The sequence below is a fragment of the Lytechinus variegatus genome, chromosome 9 (genome assembly GCF_018143015.1).
Source record: "Lytechinus variegatus isolate NC3 chromosome 9, Lvar_3.0, whole genome shotgun sequence".
Classification (NCBI taxonomy): domain Eukaryota; kingdom Metazoa; phylum Echinodermata; class Echinoidea; order Temnopleuroida; family Toxopneustidae; genus Lytechinus; species Lytechinus variegatus.
Genome location: NC_054748.1, coordinates 21,613,193 through 21,634,349, shown reverse-complemented (window position 1 = coordinate 21,634,349; position 21,157 = coordinate 21,613,193). Strand labels below are relative to the sequence as shown.

Here is a 21,157-nt window from a genome sequence, read left to right as displayed (position 1 = left end):
CTAATTATAACAACCATGATTAATTCATGGGAATTGAATATTAAGAATTAATATTTACTGTTTAAACATCGATGTTTTACATTTTTGGACTGTTTAAAGAACTATTGTAATGCTCATATGGAAAACAGCGATGTATACACATTTTAAACAGGGTTTTAACAGTTTAGAAAATGGACATATAACACGTTTGAATGTCAATCAATTTTTCCTTTGACAATTTTTGTTTGTTAAAGACGTATTTGAATAAACACCCGAGGTGTCCTTCTAGGTGATCAGTAATGGCATCTATTTTAATGTTCCATTTAATTCCAGTGTTTATCCCGCCATAACCAAAATAAGCATACAAATTAAATGTATCCGAAATATACAGAGTAAACGGTTATGATGGTAATAGGAGAACCATTGTACTAACAAATTAATCTAAGACATCATGGTCATTAGGTCATAACAGGAATCTAGATTATGGAATAGATCAGTTCGTAGTTACTTCAGTGACAAGTTTGGTCAAATGACCTTTCTTTCCTTTCATTATGATAGGCAGATTTCAAAGCAAGATATTACGTAAGCTTGCCTTACATAGCAGGATAAAGAAATTGAATAGACCAGGTGAGTAGAATAGCACACCAATGAACACTTTATGAAGGTATTTGTTGCATTCCTACTTTGAAAGCATATCATAGCATGTTGCACAATGTACTTGGCAAACTGTGAAATACCAGTCGTTCGTGGACGCATTGTTGTTTTTGTTGATGTAAATGAAAACCACTATTCCAAATAATATATGAATAATCAAGACATCAAAATTGGTGCTTATCCCATTAGATTTTAAACCACCATGTCACTTTAGTACAAATGACCTCCCTCTGATCATGCGTAGAATCGTTTGATAATGCGCACAAAGGAACTACGAACTGGCTTATGGCAAAAAATTTCTTTGGCTACCATGGCTAAAAAAACAGTAACGATAAAAATCATGATAATATGCCGAAAATGGTAAGCTACTCTTGGTGTAGTATTACCCCGGCTGCAGCTTGGTCTCCAAAAATACGCATTCAGTTGATCTCAGTGCGTGCATAACCTGGGTTGAGTGCAGCATGATATGCATAAATACATTGCTGAAGGAACCTCAAGCCTGGAGGAGGGTTTGAAACCCCGACCCTCAGCTTGAAAGCCGATGGTCAGGACCACTGCACCACGACGTTCCAAATGATCGTCGTATAAACATAAATGACATGAAATTACATCAATTTTACATTAAATTGACAAATTGGTATTGGACGGCTTTCTTAAGCGGAAGTGGCTTTAACTTCTGAAGATTTCCATGGCGAAGGTTTCCATGGCGAAGAAGAAGATGAAGAAGAAGACGAAGACGAAGAGTGTAGTTGATTTCACGGTACACCATGTATCGTTCCGTGGGCATGTGCTGGTCATGAAAAAAGAACTGTCCATGCTCGATGTCTCGAAAAGAGTGTTCTTGTCGTCTTCAAGAGAATGAGAAAAAAAGTTTGTAACAACAGGCGTTGTAGAATGGGTCTAGTTTCGGAGACTAGAGAGAAGTTGTCTAGAAAGCACCTGTGTTTCTGGAAGCGACAAATGAAAGCGATTCGAGGGAAGGGGAGGGGTGAGGTTGCTCTTCAGATCTTTATCTATTTACCCTTCTAATGATAACCTGTGTCCTATATAACCGGTCAAAGCCGCACTGACGTAAAATGGTCAAAGACTGCTCTTTGGAGAAAGGGAATGGATCGACGTACTAAAAAAGCGAACATTATTTTTTAAGTCTACTCAAATGAACTATTTTGACCAGGAAATCAGCCAAAAGTCGGAGGCTTGTAACGAAAATCCCAACGTAATGTTAAATAAATTATATGAAAAAAAGAATGTTGGACCTAGATTTGAAAGAGAATGTTGAGAAGAAGCTATAAGACAGCGCCTTTGGAACCATTGATTTATGCTGCACTCTATCAGGTTTCTTTACTCCGTGATATCATTGAGCTGGGTTAATCTGCATACTAATGATCAACAAGGCATTCAATTCGTTAATGTGACGAAACTACATTTTGGGCGCCAAATAACAGCACATATCCTAAAAAGAAAGTAACGAAATGTTCAAATAACATGTTTTGTTGATGTAAGACACACCAATTGTGTCAATAGTGACGGCGGTAAGGCTTTAAACTGTTTTAAAGCGGCAGGTGCAACAGCAGTGGGTGTATAAGAGAATTGAGATTGATATGCCTGCAATCCATTAGGCCGAGTGTAACATCATCCTACAACCGAATCGTCCTAAGGTCGAGGTTATGTAACGAAACCCGCAGAGTGGAGACACATAAAAGTAACATTGAAAACATCTTAGAAAATGCCAACACACACAATTCCTGAAGGGGAACGAAGTTTAGGAAATCAGCTCGGAAATTAATTAGTGATTCGAGAATCAAATGTTATGTAGTGTGTATAACTTAAGAAACAGAGTGTATTCCAAAGCAACGTCAATGCTAATGGTTTCTCAAAATACAACGAAAATATCAGTGACCATATAACGACGTCTCGGCGTTCGATTCTCGCCTCATTTACTGAATTTTGTTTATCGTCTATTTTTAGTGTTCTTCATTTTCAACATGACATCCGACGAAGCTTTGCCTGGCAGGGACCCTTTCTTTTCCTCTGTATGACAGTGAAAAGGAAATATTTCAATGTTCTTCCCACTTTGAAATAAATCGGCAAAAATTATGAAAAATAACGATATCCTTGGCGTATTCCAGGATGCAAAAGGTAGACGAAGCCTGGAGGATTCTACTACAGTTTCATTCATTATTCAAGGGGCTTATATTCACCGGGGAATGGGGAGTTATTAGAACCAAATTCTCTACTTCCCCCAATATGCTAATGGTATATTATCGGTGATATTCTCAACTTATGACCGAGTTTTTCCGCTATTCTCAGGTATGATATCATTGGAAGATGATGATGAGGTGAAAGTTATAGCGTGAATAAGACGGTTATTTTGCCCTTTCGTATAAAGAGTTTCGCATTTGTCTTTGGAAATTATCTTCAAACGTCTCTACCGGCTAGAGCAGAACAGACGCCATGGTGTGTATTTCGAACCAGACTGCGATGGTTAAGAAGGACAAGTCCACCCCAACAAAAACTTGATTTGAATAAAAAGAGAAAAATTCAACAAGCATAACACTGGAAATTTCATCAAAATCGGATGTAAAAAAAGAAAGTTATGGCATTTTAAAGTTTTGCTTCATTTTTGCTTCACAAAAGAGTTATCTGCACATCTCGGTCGGTAAGCAAATGAGGGAACTGATGACATCACTCACTATTTCTTTTGTATTTTATTATACGAAATAATGAAATAATTTTATTTTCTCGTCATTGTCATGTGAAATGAAGTTTCATTCCTCCCACAACACGTGGAATTCCATTATTCTAACATTTTGTACTTCAGGCAAAGAGGTCCTAATCGTCAAATTCGTAAAAATTTAAATATTGTATAATTCAAACAATAAAAAACAAAAGAAATAGTGAGTGAGTGACATCATCGACTCTCTCATTTGGATTTAACTGGCTCGTTCATATAACTATTTTGTGAAAAATAAGCGAAACTTTGAAATGTCATATTTTTCTTATTTTACATTCGATTTCGATGAAATTTTCAGCATTGTCCTTGTCTGATTTTTCTCTATCGATTTCAATCAACATTTTTCTGAGGTGGACTTGACCTTTAAGAAGGAATTCGATGAATACTTTCTCATGGATCTTTAAAATGGATTGTAATGTAGGGTGTCCAAGCCATTGTAAGATCACGAGTAGTTGTTAGATTTCCTTTGCATGAACTTATTACTTATCAAGATTGCACACGACCTAAGAATAAAAGGTTACGAATATTGGTGTACAAGTATATCTAAAAGTCTTTGTTGATAGAAGTTGCCTTTAAAATGATTGTTGATAGGCATGCTAGGTGTGGGCGTGGGGGGCGCAATAGCTCAGTAGGTAGAGCGGGTGTTTCGGATTCCAGCGACTCGGACTTGATTCCCACTTGGTGGGCTGCTTTTGTAAGACATCAATCCTCATTACAGGTCCCTCGGAGAAGACCTTAATTCGTCGGTCATCTGGTTACTTGCTTACAAGCATTCATGCTTTCTTAGCAATCAGGTAAAAAAAATGACCGTTCATCCTAATCAGTATGTTTAGATTGATGAGAAAGATAAATCAAAAATCATAAATGTGGGAATATAAAAAAACAAACAAAAAACATCTGCTGCTACAAGTGCTCCACTGGTTCAACTCAGGAGATGGTTGCAGTCACACAAATAGAACTTACTAAAAAACCAACCGTTGGTATGTCATTGAACATGTTAGAGAAAAAAGTAATAACTTTGGTCGGACTGGAGTTACTTTCGTCGATGTGACAGTTAGTTGACAGTTAAACCTGATCCTACTGTAGCATAAGCTTTAGCCTTGACAGTGTTAAACATGTTGAAGGTGTGTTCTTTCGTCATTTACCGTCAAGGCCACCGCACACCTTACGACCGGACCGGTCGCCGACTGGCTTGCGACTGGGTGAGGGGAGATGTGACGTCACAGCTCTTGTCAGCTTGAGAGTCGCAGACCGGTCATAGACAAGTCGCAAGGAAAATCGGAAGGATTTGACATGTCGAATCCTTATGACTGGATCGCAAGCTCAATCAAACCCCAGCCAATCAAACAGTTGCATAACGCGTATTATGATAAACAACGCGCATACGCAGTAGTAAGCGCAATTTCTCAAAATATATGCCAAAAAGCAAAAAGCGCATGCGTGAGTCGCAGATCGGATCGCAAGGTGTGCGGTGTCGAGGCTTATGACTGCTTGCGATTCATTTCTCCTCACTCAGTCGCAAGCCAGTCGGTGACCAGTCGGGTCGTAATGTGTGCGGTGGACGTAAGGGACATGGTTTATGAACCACTGCGCAACTTCCCCGTGTAAGCCCTTGATCAGAAGACCGTTTCATCAGCAATTTTGTCCGACGAGTTGTCAGGTCTGACATCTTTCCTTGATTATGATTGGCTGAAAGGCACTGTTACCTTAGTAACTGCCTGATGAAACTGTCCTTGTCGGTGAAAGCGTCTGACAAGTCCTTTCATGAAATGTTCCCCAGTGGACTAAAGATCAATATGTTTACATGGTTTATAATTATATTTACCAACAAGCCCAGAGGATGGCATAATAGTTCATAATATTCACTGGCCATCACACCCCTGTTCAGGATCAGGGTTGTGTAGCAAACCCTCCACTATTGACAAACAAGGGACCTGACGAATCATAATTCGATCACCATACTTCCTAATGATCCTGATAGCCTCCGGGGTTTACTCGGAAGTCTGTTCGCACTGCCCTTCAACCATGGTGTTGGGTTATTCGGTTCTCGGATCTGTTGGCTCTCTGTACCACGGATCGAACAGTATGCAAATATCAATTTGCTGTTATGCCACTCCATCATTGTGACTCGATATCTAATTCCACTGCAGTCGATCCGCTGATAATGATCTTTCACGAAGTTGAAAACTGGTAAATAACGATCTTTAGAGAGTTTTGAAAAGTAGCATACGCGATAATCTAAGCACCGTTTGAGATCTCTATGGGGGTTAAGGCTTAACTGTTTTTGTATACCGTAACCTTCGAACGGGCAATTCTGCTTGAAGATCACAAAAGCTGCTAAGAACATCAGGCTATCTGAATATTGTATAAGAAATCATTCTTGCAGTCAGGTAAATTTGCAAATCGATCATACAGAGAGTGATATGTGGTCTCTGATTGGCAAAGAACCTGATAAATCGGGAGTAGATCTTTATTAGATGTGAAGTCATTTTCAGCATATTACTGTCACAATGCTGTAAAAAAAATTAAGCTCGTTGTTTAAGCTTGTTACTATTACATTGATTGCTTAAAGTTTTAAGGAACTTGTTTAAATGCTTTGACATGCTGTTTAAAAGTTGTTTAAATCAACTTATTGCTTGAGAGACGGGCTTGAACAAAGTGCTGATTTGTTTTCTTCTGTGTATGCCTTTAAAGAAGGACTTAGGACGAAAGCTTAAAAAAACTTATTCCCCATAATGAGTAAAACTCTACTTCATTTACAAGTATGACGGACGTGTGTTTTTACAAGCTAATACCGAGGAACCCTGCCCTGCAAGTGGTATTTACACAAATTATCACTTCAGTTAATGAATGGCGCACATTGTACTACTTCTCGCAAGCCTTCCGGCATTTTATTACAGATCTCTTCGGCTATAGTTCACACCCCACTAATATGTCATTTTCGAACGCATCCTGAATCTATAATTCTATTTCCGGTTCATGTACGGTGTGATAGAATTACATCGGTTCACGGCATGTCACAATCTAAGGTAGATTTCATGGTTGATTTCTTGGCGGGACATGAGATGGTTGAAATTTACTTGAAGACCGGAAACGCCACACTGGACGGGTTCTCGCTTGACCAACCCCTCTGGGCATTCAAGGGCATATTGAAACTAAGTTCCTCTTTTCATCCATGAACTCCCTTTTTCTCTCTTCATCTTTCTCTCTCCCTCTCTCTCTCATCCCATATTTTTTCCCGTCTCCTTATTCGATCTCTGTATGATCTCTCTAACTTAAAACAAGCTCTCTCTCTCACACACACACACACACACACACACTATATATCTCTGTGTGCTATCTACTTCTATTTCTAACTACTCTCATACACACACCCAAATGCACGCACACCCATATAAACAAATCCACCCACACACACTCCCTCCAATGTCTCAAGTTCTCTATTCTCAACATGCACCTATTTCAATAAATACATTTGGACCGAGATTCTTTATTATTTTAAAAATTGAGAAACTGAAATTCGACATCTTGAAATTTCCTACATTCTTTCTTATGCCTGAAATAAGTTATCGTAACATTTCCCACCCCTTAACATGTCATTTAGACAGTAAAATTTCACTCTGAATGTATTAAACTGAAAGTCTGAAAATACATCATGGATGACAATGAAGTTAAAAGGCCATTGTTTCAAATCGCTTCGTTGGACTTCAAAACGTCGCTTGTGCTATCGTGGCAGTACTCAATGTAAAAAAGATTGCTGCAATACGCATAATACTACTAGGAGGGTTTTATATTCTATTTGATCCAGGTTGTCACTCGGCAATCATTTTCGTTTAACCTCTAAATGATCACATCCATCAATCATGCTTAACAATGTCTTTCTCAAGGGCAGTGCATTATGGTTTCCTCATGTGATATTCCGTCTATTGAGAGTGATCGGACTCTTGATAATTACAATGGATATGATACTGAACTCATCACGTTTTACGAGCAATTTTTCTTTGTATCATCATGAGTTGAGACTGCATTTAGATCTATCAAAAAATATTTTACCGACATTATAATATGATTATAATAATGATACCTCAAAACATGTATTTTTGTCGAAAAATCATAAGTGTAATAGTAAAAAAAATATAGAAAATATTATTGAAATTATTAAAATTCAGACCGCACAACGACTACTACTGGTAATTCCTCGTTGAGTGATACACTCTAAAAAAAAACGAAACGTTAACTGAACATTTGAAAGGTTGGAGGAGTGACAACATTTTCTAAATGTTGCATATACCACTTTAAATGGTTATTCCCAACACTTAAAATGTTGGATTCAGCTTTATACAAGGTTGGATGTAACGAATTCGAATTTTTAGAGTGTAATAATCGTGGTAAGGACAATGACTATTGTTGTAATTATTTAAACATGAAATGTAAATTTTAATCCTTATTTCGTCGGCGATTCTGTGTATCCTCACACAATTACAGGGGCTTGATATCACTGCTGATGCGAGTTACACGTTTAAAAGTTTCATTCACCTTTTTGTCTAAATCGCTTCCAAAATGTTGCCCTTCTCTTCTCACTTCTTTCATTATAATTACCATAATTGAAGTAGCCGAAGTCCAGTCACTTTTCCCACGTGCGACCCACTGGGGGAGTGATCAAAGTGAATCGGTATACCAGGTTATTATGTGCACACTGATTTGATCCAATATTGGTTCAGCTTTTGGGAATTAATGTATCACCTTGGTCAGTCATATAGTGAATAAATATTGGAGTGCGTGGATATACATATTTTCGTTCTTGTTCCTTTTAATATTATTTTTAGAATCATATTTTTTAGGTACAGATGGGTGTTTCTCTCGACTAAACAGATCGACACATCTAATCTGCATATTTGGATGCGAAAATTGCTTACCCCCTATAGTTTTTTTCCTGGATAATTTATTTTTTTTTTTTCGTTGAAGTAACATTTCTTTATGGTTTTATTTGTTTTATTCCGTCACCAACCGTCATGAATATTCCTTTTAAAATAATTATAAAAAAAGCCCTAAAACGGACAAACTAATTTCTGATTCTTTTACGATTTAGTGGTATCAAACACTAATTTTGAATAATTATTCTTATTCTCAATTTTACTACTACTAGTACTACTACTACTGCTACTACTGCTACTGCTACTACTACTACTACTACTGCTACTACTACTACTACTACTACTACTACTACTACTACTACTACTACTACTACTGCTACTACTACTACTACTACTACTACTACTACTACTACTGCTACTACTGCTACTACTACTACTACTACTACTACTACTACTACTACTACTGCTACTACTACTACTACTACTACTACTACTACTACTACTACTACTACTACTACTGCTACTACTACTACTACTACTACTACTACTGCTACTACTACTACTACTACTACTACTACTACTACCGCTGCTGCTACTACTACTACTACTACTACTACTACTACTACTGCTGCTACTACTACTACTGCTACTGCTACTACTACTACTACTACTACTACTACTACTACTACTACTACTGCTACTACTACTACTACTGCTGCTGCTGCTGCTGCTGCTGTGGTTGTTGCTGTTGCTACTTCTACTCCTAATCCTACTTAATACAAACATGGCTTCTATAACAGCTTCTACTTTTTCAATTACTGCTAGTAGGAAAGGTGATACTAACATCCATGTCATTGGTGTCATCATCATCGTCATTGTCCTTTTAGTGTAATCAATGTCAACCATTTGCCTACTGGAACAGGGTACTCCTTGTACAAAACCTATGTGAATTTCAAAATTCAGTAGTCAGTGGGTTAATTACCCTTCGGACTCTTTCAATTTGTTAAGTTCACTTCTTTTAGCATTAATCTCTTCCGTTTATTTTGGTCTTGTTCTTTTTCTTTTATGAAATAAAAAGCAAAACAAATGAGAGGTTATTCCTTGGCGAATGACGAGAACACATGGGCCCCCCTGTCTGAATCTGATTGTCATAAGGCAACGTACTTCACGAAATCCGATGCCTTCAGATTCAGGAGATTCGGCGTCTTCAAGACAAGAAAATGAAATCTCGGGGACATCGAAACTTCTCGATATTTAACGTTCGTGCTGCTCAATGCCCGAATTTGGCTTGCTCTTCCTTTGTCATAGGAGGATGGTCCTTCGGTTATTCCGTATTAAGAAGGATTTTGATACCTGGCTTTTGTTTGCGGTTATCATTGATTAAAGGTAAATTGTACGTTACCCTATGTGACATAATTTCACGTCTTCTCTGTTCATGCTTTTGTGGATGTTGCAAGGATGTTTCTTCCTTTCTCTTTATCTCATCTCCTCAAATACCCATTGTTTTTTCTCTCATTTTTGCTCTTCGTATTCTCCTCTTTTTCTGTTGATATTAGTTCATCGTTCACGTCCAGGCGATCATTTTCCCCTCTTCATATTCTCTACACCTGTCTACATCTTTTTATTAAACAGTTATTCCTGTAATAAAAATGATGTGATAAAAATGATAATAATAATGATACTACTTTTTCTTCTACTACTACTACTACTACTACTACTACTACTACTACTACTACTACTACTACTACTACTACTGCTACTACTGCTACTACTACTACTACTACGGCTGCTACTGTTACTATTACTACTACTACTGCTGCTGCTGCTACTTTTACTACTACTACTACTACTACTACTACTACTACTACTACTACTACTACTGCTACTACTACTACTACTACTACTTCTACTACCACTACTACTAATACTACTACTAATAATAATAATGATAATAATATTGATAATAATAATAATAATAATAAAAATTATAATAGTAATAAGAATGGTAACAAAAATAATAATATTAAATGATTATGATACTAATGATAGTTTTAATGATAATAATTTACCTTTGAAATCGCCAAAAATAGAGTACATGTGTTCTGTTCGACAAATATTTCAATTGGCCCGGGATGGTTGATTATTACTGATTGACTCATCTCAAAGGTGCGATTAATCTTAAATGAAAATGACTCTTTGCTGACCACTATACCCAGGATTCATTTTGAGTTTAGTGGAAAAATTCTTTGGTTTGAATAATAAACGCCTGTTCCCACCATCATGTCTATTGTGACTGATGTGATATCTTCTACATTTCCACACCCACCTCAATCTGCAAACCCACGCACAAACGGGCGCGCACACACTGAGACTGAGACACACATTGAGACTGATGTGATATCTTCTACATTTCCACACCCACCTCAATCTGCAAGCCCACGCACAAACGGGCGCGCACACACTCGGTTGTGAACCATTTGCGATAATGAAAAGAAAATGTTTACGCACTTCTAGTAACCAGATACAGGTTTCATAAACAAGTTACAGTAGGATGTCCGAGGAAACCTTCGACAGTTTTGGGAAAAGACCAAGGACAACCTTTCTTGAAAGAATACGAACAGAAATGGACACATATCATTTGAAGATTAATTGGGAAAAGGATGAAACAATGTATTTGAAACAAACGTAGTAAAAGATAGAAACAGCAAAAGTACTTCTCGTGAAGTAAAGGAGAAATAAAGATCTCGTGAAGTAAAGCCAGTGTTCTTTTGTACACAATTGATCGCTTTCGACCGAATGTTCATCCGTTGGTAAACCATTCTCCAACAGACCTGAAATTTCTTACAATCATAAAACGAGGAATAGTTTTCCGCTCCCCTTGAATTCTTTTGAATGAACTTTTAATTGAAAACTGCTATAAAAACGATTCATAAAAAAGTTCGCTTAAAAAAATGACTATAAAGTATTCGACAATTGCAATGGCAAAGCAATAACAAATTTTATGATACATTGGGAGTTTGTCAAACATTCATTATAACAGTTATAATTGTGATTGTACTTTGGAGAAAACATGGATGACATCTCTAAACCTTAACAGTTTAAAACCCATTCCGAGTTCAGTGGGTCATATCGCCTAAAGAGATAGTGCACTTATCTTTCCATGATTCACATCGTTCAGTCATCAACAGGCAACATTAAAAGAGGGCGCCATGCTGAAAATGTTGACAAAAATGCAATGAAAGTTTAACTTACTTCACAGAACGAGCAATTATTCCTTGAACAAATAACTTAAATGACATAGCAATGAGTTTCGACATATATCATTCAATGAAAATTATCAGAAATTTGGCACCCCCACCGAATATCGTTACTGAAGGATTAAAGACGCAATTTGTTGTAACTATATTTTAAAGTATTTCATTTTCATCTCATCCAGGAGTTTCAGGTACCGAGCATGTTTTTGGCTACTGCTTTATATCCCGTATGTTAAATCTAATCACGAAGCACGATCAGGTCATTCTTTATGAAAAAAAAGCTGGTTACCAAAAGATTTTTACTCCGAAGCTCATCACGCATGTCGGACTAGACACGGACCAAACCTTCCTCACACAAGGCGCACAATAAGGACAGAAAATCCAATTTGCTTAAATTTCCCCTTTGCAATTATGAATCAAGCGCGTCACTGAGGAAAGCTTTATATAGAAAATGATATCGCCATTAAGGAGGGGTGAATTAGAATGGATAGCTTTTGCAGGGCACTTCGCAGAATGAGGCATGCTATGTCATTACTGCATGATGACACAAAATAATTGTTATTATCGCCAGTCTAATAAATTTCTTTCAGAGAAGAATCAGAACGAGGTGGTACTATCACACTATCATCTATGTAAGAGAGCAGAGATTTTTAGTCAATGCGTTGATTGGCAATTAGCATGATAAAAGAAAGTGGAAAGTCAGGTCTGTGAATGAGGTATGAAAAGGTTAATACCGATCATAATTGATTTGTTTGTAAATATGTGTAGAGTTTAGGCTTCTGAGGCATTTTTCAGTACGAACAAAATGTGTTCCTCTATAATCTCCATTCCCATCCCTATTCTCCGAATTAACACCATCATCACCTTCGTCGTCGTCATCATCATCATCATCACCACCACCATCGTCATCATCATCATTGTCATCATCATTATCATCATCATCATCTTCGTCGTCGTCATCATCATCATCATCATCTTCATTGTCATCATCATTATCATCATCATCGTCGTCTTCGTCGTCGTCGTCGCCATAATCATCATCATCATCATTACCCTATTCATCTAGGTCGTCTTCGTCATCATCACTTCAACTGTTATCATCATCAGTGGTCAGTCACATCGACCAGAACCTGACCTATCACTGCCACCAGCACGATCAACATAAGCACTACCATTACCACCAACACCAACTTCTTCCGCTTCTTCTTTTTCTTCTTCATCGTAACCATGTCTTCTTCTTCTAAAATATACCATCTGCATGGTCTTATCAAATATGTAGATCTAACAACTTTTCTTGATTTTGTTATGCTGAAAAGCACTATTGCTGGTATACATGTATGTTGGATAAGACGGGTCATATCGGACAAAACGTCCGCAAAACCTCTCCAAAGACGCTCTACTTTCTCGCGATGTGTTTACTTCTTCATCTTCATCATCATCTCTCATATATCCATTCTACCCTTCAATGTTTGGGCTAGATAATGCTCTCGACGGTCAAGGGGAACCCGTAATACGTTTCACAAAACATCGAAGACCACTGACCTGTTCTATACACATCTGTCCCTCATCATTCCCTGATCATATTGAATTATGTTTCTTAAAGGCTGAGTCAATAATACGTAATAACGACCGGCGCTTACCACGCTTGCTACATGGTCATACACGTTAGAGATTTAGAGTTTCTCTCCAACCCAACGGCAATGTGTATTATCCTACTTCTGATTGGTTTTGAGTGTCCATATGATATTTTTTAATACCAGTCTAGTCTACCCTATTATTACCTGGGCTTTAGCTCGAGCCACCACTTTATCAGCAGCGCTCAGGGCACCCTACATGGTGCCCATATACGTCACCTGGGTCGAGTGCTGCACAGTCCTCATGTGTATGATTTGTTAGACATCCAAAATACAATTTGTTTAAGGTTGATCAATTGTGTTGCAAACATTTTTGTTTCTTAAGATTTGTTATGTGAATATGATGGTTTATAGTTATATGCTGGTTTGCTTAGTATGTTCTCAGGCATCTATAAAGTCATAACTCGTTTAGATAAGCAGATTGAAAACTGACCGGGTTTATGGCGAATTATTAAACAATGTGCAATCAAAATATTAGAATACCTAGAATCAAAACAAAAACAATAATATTAAACATCTTTAATATATATTTAAAGAAAAAGATCAAGAATAACCTAGGATTAAAATAGTGACAAATACTAAATGTTATAACAGAAAAAATAATAACAAAAAAGAGTAATGATGATATAAATAAATACATATTTAACACCCTTTTTCAAATACTTCGAATAGTGACTATCGTTATTATTATCCCAACTAAGTGCAATGTATTTAATAAGTAACATATCACATTGTTACAAGCTTATTTTAAAGAATAATGATTAAATTACAATATCTGCGGGTCTTCGAAGTCAATGTGGAAAAATATTTTAGAAAGAATGATTTTTTCAAGACGTATTTTGTCCGTTTCCCCCGAGATATTTCATATTCCTATCAAAATATGAAATTCAAATTTCAAGTCTTAGGAAGTGCCCCAAGGATTCTACTTGCCGTTTGACTTGAATATCATATTTATACTGTCTCCTGGCAAACAGACGTAGAATCCTACCAGGGAGACATTCAAAACCATGGTGCTGACAAGTATTAAAACTGGAGGCGGTATTGTAACAATTGTTTGGCGCCCTCTGCGTTCATTATTCATGATGTCCCGAGCGCTACCCACGGTCCACGCAAGAGAATAGAAAATAGCAATTTCAATTTAGTTTTGCTAACCCACTTCTCAATGTAATTGTTTGACACCTGCGCCTGGGGCAAGGCTAACCCCTGTCTAGTCTTTCTTCAACGCGGCGGTCACATGGGAAGTAAAATTGGAAATACGATATTTGGAGGATCGGTAGCTACACGCGTAATCGGAAAATGGGATGCTAATTCAAATCTTTTCATCACTTCATCCTTGTTTGTCGAGGCCTTTTTCAATATTCGAGTTGGGACACAACGGCATTTATTTTCCATGGAAATTGCTCCCCCATTCCGAAGAGAATTCGTTATGTATTTGAGAGTGGTTTCATAATATTCACCCCAACGATAACGATATTCGTCCATGACGTAACAAAAGAAACCATGTACAACGAGTGACGGATGATTTCGTGCTTTCCTTTTGTATACCAGTATTTTGTCAGTGAGATCCAACATCATACATCCACCTGCCTATGCATCAATTATGAGGCATTAAATTACCTTCTTAAAGTATTTTTATTGTCAAATGTAATGAGTAATCATTACCACCTAGAAATAACCAATATTTCTTTGTTTCCCTCCCCCCATCATCTTTCGCTTCCCCATGTACCCCTACCCATCTGGTTAACCTTATACTCTCTTCATCCTTCGATATGTTTGGTTGTCTAACGAACTTCTTCTTCTGATTATCTACATCCTCCCCTATCCCATTTTCACTGTGCAGGTACTTATAAGATGGATTTAAAGTTCTGGGCATCTCTTTCTATTATATGCATATTGATGAACTACTGTCAAATATGTGAAGGCAGGCCTAAACCGAGAAATTGTATGTAAGTATATACGTGTACATCTTTATGTGATAATATTAGGTACGCGCCCCCCCCCATGAAAAAAATAAGCGAGAATTATCAATAAATTAACTTCATCATAATACAATGGACAAACGGTCTGCCATTTTAAAAGCTTTGGACACTTTCCTCCATAATTGTTTAGCTGCAATGATTCCTCATTCATGAGTTCAAAAAAAGTTAAAAGAATTAAACAAAAAGGGCACTTTCCAGACGGTGAAATTGCTATATACATGTATATAATATAGATGCCAAATTTACGCTTACAAAACGCTCTTTAAATTAGAATATGTATTTATGGGAAGGGCGTGATTTTAGTGCTTGGCCTCCCGATCACATTGCACCGATAAATCAGCGGAGTTTCAGATGTAGGGATGGAACGACAATCATAGAGGGCGCTATTTATATAAGGGGGAGGGGTGCAAACATTTTGATTTTAGAATATGTACTTCCAGCTCCCAACATGTCGAAAAGTCATGCTGCTGCTTTCAATATATCATGGATTGGACAGTTTATGAACTGTATTAAGAATAGATGAGATGGGTTCGGACAAATAAGATATTTTGATGGAATCATAGCCGAGCTGTAGTTTTGTTATAAATATGAGGATAAATTGGAATACGTGATGATTACCAATGTTTAATATTCATCTCGATTGTCCTTATTTTATCTCAAGTATGTATTTTTTCCTTTCCTTCTCACAAGGGGTCTTATCAAGCAAAAAGGCTGCAAGTACAACAACATTGGACTTTCAAAAAGGTTATTCGATGAAATTATGAAAAGGTAAGGCAAAGAAACTATTCATGATGTATTCCTTTCAAACTTCATCCATCATTTTTCCTTCGGACCTTCTCTCTGCCTTCGTTTTTGCTGGTCGACATAAATAACTATTTTAGACACTTCAATGAGGAGGTTTTTCAACACTAGATCAGCAAAAATAAGCATTATCAAATTTTTGTATTCAGTCGTTTTTTTCCACAAATTATATTGTCCAACCAGAATCAAACAACAGTCATAATGTCTAATAATAGGGGAAAAAACCTATCACTTTCATATGAATAATTCATGGTTGTCATTTTCATCTTTTAATAGTGATTCTAGTAATATTATTAATAATAATAACAACAACAATAATAATAATAATGATAATGTATTACTACTACTACTACTACTACTACTACTACTACTACTACTACTACTACTACTACTACTACTACTACTACTAGTTCTACTACTACACTACTACTACTAATACGACTAATAATAATGATAATAACAGTACTAATAATGATAATAATGATATCTATAATAAACATAATAATAGTAAACAACTTGCATATAGGGCTTCATACAACGCTTCTAAGCGCTGCATTTTGTTGTACAGTCCATCATTCTGTCTTTCGTTTTTCCCCCACTTTCTCTCCATTTCATAGAACGGAAACCAACGGAGCAAACACACAAGAAGACTGGGAAAGGGAATTACAAACGGAAGACGAGCCAGAACTCAAAGAAGAACAACTCTTCGCTGACAGGGCGCCCGCTAACGACTGGCAGGGTTTAGATGAGGACACGCAAGCCTTTCTGGACACGAGAGAGCAAGAGATTGAGGACCTGAGGACGAAAGAACTGGAACTGCTTCTAATCAGGGCGATGCTAGACGATCTTGATAATGAACATTTCGATGACGTGTAGTCATGGCAACCATGTGGCATCAATGGATGCGAATCGCTTAAGGCCCATTTGAAACTTATTTGGGACACCCATTTATGATCTCAGTTGAGATCGCAATATCGCTAAACATAACAAAACAAAAAAAGTGTGCGTTCCGTATGGCGGTTACTCAAAGTAATTTAGCATGTACTAAAATAGTTTTAAAAGAAGCTGGAGAATGAGAGCTACTCGGTAAAGATGAAGTTTAACTGACAAGATTAAGTCAATCGCCTTGTTTTACAACTTGGTATCTTCTAGTATTCAGGATAAAGTATCATGTTCGCATTAAAGCGATCATTTAAAATCAATTGAAACCCCTAAATTGATCTTAACTATAAGTTGAGACTTTTTGAAATCTTACGATCGCTTTGATTGAATTGCAACTCTGTCTTAGACAAGCACGTCAGACTGACACGTTTCGCTATTTTCATAGCTATAGTCTAATATATACCAAAGCTGTAGCTATATATTTAGGATGTGATGGTGAACCGAGATTCAGTTACAAGGAAAGAAACAGTTTCGAGTAAATGTCAGTCCCGCCAGATTCTGCTTCTTTTTGAACCATTTTTAATCTGGACACAGAATGAGTTTGAGACTCATTTTGAAACTAAGTTAAAAACAGTTAATTCCATCTTGAGCTTGCATGGTAAGATGGGAAAAAGAAAAATGATATTTAAAAAATAAATCAAAACAACCTAAACCGGTGACTATCCCATAGAAATCAGATAGAATAGGGAGTGAATAAATTAGCCAATCATGGTTTCATGAAACATTCGGAAAGTGTTAGCCTATTTGATAGGACCGTCTTTTTTTATATTCATTTCATGATTCTCTTATATTGTACTTTCTTGCTTGAAGTTCGTCAAAGGTTGATTTTGATCCATATTTGTAAAATCATCATTACTTTAGCATAAATGCTGGTACTATAGTTTATGCACATGACAAAATGCGCATGCGCATTGGTTATAAATTGTACCATGTTTACTGTAAATACTCATAATAAGCACGTTATGCTTGTATACATAAATGAATGCATTGTGTAGGCCTTAAATTCTTAAAAGTAGTATCATAGTTCGGTTCCTTACCGTACCGTATGTAGCCGTGCGATATACAGTTACTTGCAAGATAGGTATTGAAATAGTCCATTTCAAAGAAAAAATAATAAATGAGAGGAGGCGGTGAATGAAAATTACAAAAAAGGAATAGATCCAAATTTGAATTTTAAAAGAAAATCAATGGCTGAAGAAACATCACTTAATTCAAACTTGGAATTATACCATAACGGATTATAATAATAATAAAAAAAATCTTCATTAGTGTATATACCAAAGCTGTAATGGGCTTTAAATTTTCCCATATATTTAAGGCCTCTAAATTTAAAGCTAAGATTATCAGTTTTGTAGTAGTTTTTCACATTATTCTTTTGTTCAAATTAAGAATCTACGATTAAATTCCCATTCCTCAACGACCAGCCGAGCCTGCAAAAATGGATACGATAAGTAAGCACAAAATGTTTAATCTGAACACTCATTTTCCCTCACATATGTTTAGTAACTCGGGAACTTCTATAATGTTTCGTATAATTGTAAAATAAATGCTTTGGAATTGTTTTACGTGCGTTAACCATGTTAACATTATTTAGTTTGCCGTCTGCTTTAGAACGCCATTATTAAAAAAAGCTATCTGGTCAAATTTGTCCGAGTTCTAGTAATTGCCCTTTTATGGAAACATTGTGAGATAATAAGAGCACTAGGGTGTACCTTTGGAATTAATGCAAACGTTTACTTTAAATTTCAAGAATTTAAAATATATCTAAATCGGTTTTGAATAGGGACCAGCCGAATATTGAAATAATTTCTCAATCATTAGGATTCACTTTTAACTCTAAAAAAAAATTTGAATTCCGATCTGTTAGCATTATATTTCAATCTAAATCCAATATTGGGCTGGTCACTATTACAAGCCGATATGGAATTATTTTCATCCTCGAAATCTATATTGTAATATTGGTCGATAAGTTTGTGACGGATTTATCACGTTTACTTTCCCCATACATGTATATTTTCATGATATCAGTTTGTAGAGAATGCTTCATTTGTTAAGAAATAAAAATCATTCAACACAAATGCATACACTCTAAATTTCAAGAATTTATAATAAATCGGCTGTAATGACCAGCTAATTGTTGGATATATTTTTAATCTTAAGAATGAACTTTCATGTCTCAAAATATTCAAATGTAAATCTATCAGCTTTAGATTAAAATTCAAATCTAATACTCGTCCGGTCACAATTTATCGCCGATCTGGATTAATTCAAAATCCTTGGAATTCAGACTGTTTTTGTGTTGTCTAAAATGGTTGGCTTATGGTAAAACGTGTCATGTTATAAGCATGTAATAAATCATTGTGATTTCTAATCAGAAATATAAAGGCCCATTTTTGAGAAAATGAACATTCTGAGTTGTATGAAATGTGACTGCCCAGTGTGAAGCCTACAACAAATATCTCCAAACCTGCTTCATTTAATTTTTAACGTTTCTTGCAGAAAAGATAGGCTTTTCATGCGTTTTTTTAGTTTCCCTTGATATTTCATAATTTTCGGGATCTTGATTACAAAAGAGGTCATGGTAAAAAAAAAGATATTAAATCAATTAAAAAAACTTTCTGGTGTTACACCACTTTTCCAATCAAGACCGTAATTTTTTCTCTAAATGTGTTAAATATTGCTTTATTAAGCTTAATCCTATAAATTTTCAATTATGAATGAAAAGATATAAATTCTTTAATACGTCGAGTAGAAAAACTATTGATGAGTATGATTGGTCCATTTTTTTTTCATTCTGTTATAAAATCATCATATTGTGATCACGCTACTAAATGGTTAAAAAAAAATATATATATATAAGAAAATATCTAAGCCTGTATCTTTTCCTTACGATATCAACACAATTTTAAATTCATTTCAAAGGAAATAATGACGTTATATGTTATTCACAGTTGCTATGTGAATTAGGAACAAATATTCAAAATTATTATACATAATACTGTAAGGACCACCTTTTCACCAATATTGGTATAAATTTAGATATGCATTGTGCATTACTCCCCTTTAAAAATTTAAGTTAGATTTCAGCGAAACGACAATCCTTCATGCGCAGTAATGTTCTACTGTATGTAAATCTGTAATATTTACTTTGACTAAAGACATGAAAGATATTCATATTTAATTGCATGACAGATGGTTATCTATTTTATTGTGAAGTACTAAAAAATATATATATTAAATAGGCTCGAATTGTTTCTCTAATATTTTGCATTAGGTGTGGCTATTTGTACAAAGTGCACTTTCTCTGAAATATAGATGCAGCTTTATTAGAACGTATACAAATATAAATATATGTTGAGTGTGTGTTAAATTCTAATTAACTTGGCTCGGAATGTTGTAAAGCACTAAGCAGCCTTTGGAGGAAAAAAAATGCCCTCTGTCATTTAGGTAACAATGGATATCATGGTATTACACTTATTTTCCAATGCCTATCTTATTGTGGAAACAATGCGATTGCTCTGCACATTACATCAGAAGTTTATACTAATGATAATTTCATAACGGTTATGGTTACAACTAAAAATGCCCTATTCTAATACATTGCTGGGTAATATCAATAGAACAAATATATTTAAAGATAGGAATGAAATTCATTTCAATTTCATGTTTATTTTGATGTATACGTTATATTTTGTTAATGTTTTATTGATCTCAAGTCTATTACAAGATGTCGAATACAAAAAAAAACAAGGCTGTGAAGAAAAGCAAAAGGAAACGCTATTGCCCGAATTCACAAAAGTGGTTTTGAAAACCCACGGTTGAGTCCATGGTTAATGTAGATTTCCTGCATAAATTACGCTTATTTTACCGCGTATATTAAAAAAATGCCCAATGCGCCTTTGTCACAGTGCGCCAAATTGACGCCTGTTGCCGTGGTTATCCACGCTATTTTATTCATGGTCTAACGTTTTTAATTAATGAGTCCACTCTTGAAACAGTAGACTCATGAATAAAATAGCTTATCTAACCATGGTAACGGCGTCAATTTGGCGCACTGTGACAAAAGCCCGCATCAGCATTGGACATTTTTTTTAACTCGTACCCGATAGGCACCAAATTAAGCGTAATATATACAGAAAATCTGCATAAACCATGGACTCAAACCGTGGGTTTTTAAAACCACCTTTGGGATTTTGGGCCTAAAGCTTAAACTGTTTCGAAATTATTTAAACGTAGTCTGAAGTATATGAGAATATAGACATTTGATTAAAAAAGACCAATACTTAAGAAATTAAGGGTGTTTTTA

General features: G+C 35.9%; 1 protein-coding gene across 1 annotated transcript in view; it reads left to right on the top strand.

Moving 5' to 3' along the window:
• Positions 1-20,264, top strand: part of LOC121421362 — a 33,724-nt gene extending 13,460 nt beyond the window's left edge. Inside the window, exons 2-4 of the mRNA XM_041616059.1 lie at positions 14,970-15,075; positions 15,799-15,876; positions 16,527-20,264. Of these exons, the coding sequence (XP_041471993.1) occupies positions 14,981-15,075; positions 15,799-15,876; positions 16,527-16,785 (432 nt within the window). The 5' untranslated portion in view covers positions 14,970-14,980 and the 3' untranslated portion in view covers positions 16,786-20,264. The remainder of the gene's footprint in view (positions 1-14,969; positions 15,076-15,798; positions 15,877-16,526) is intronic.
• Positions 20,265-21,157: the final 893 nt, after the last annotated feature.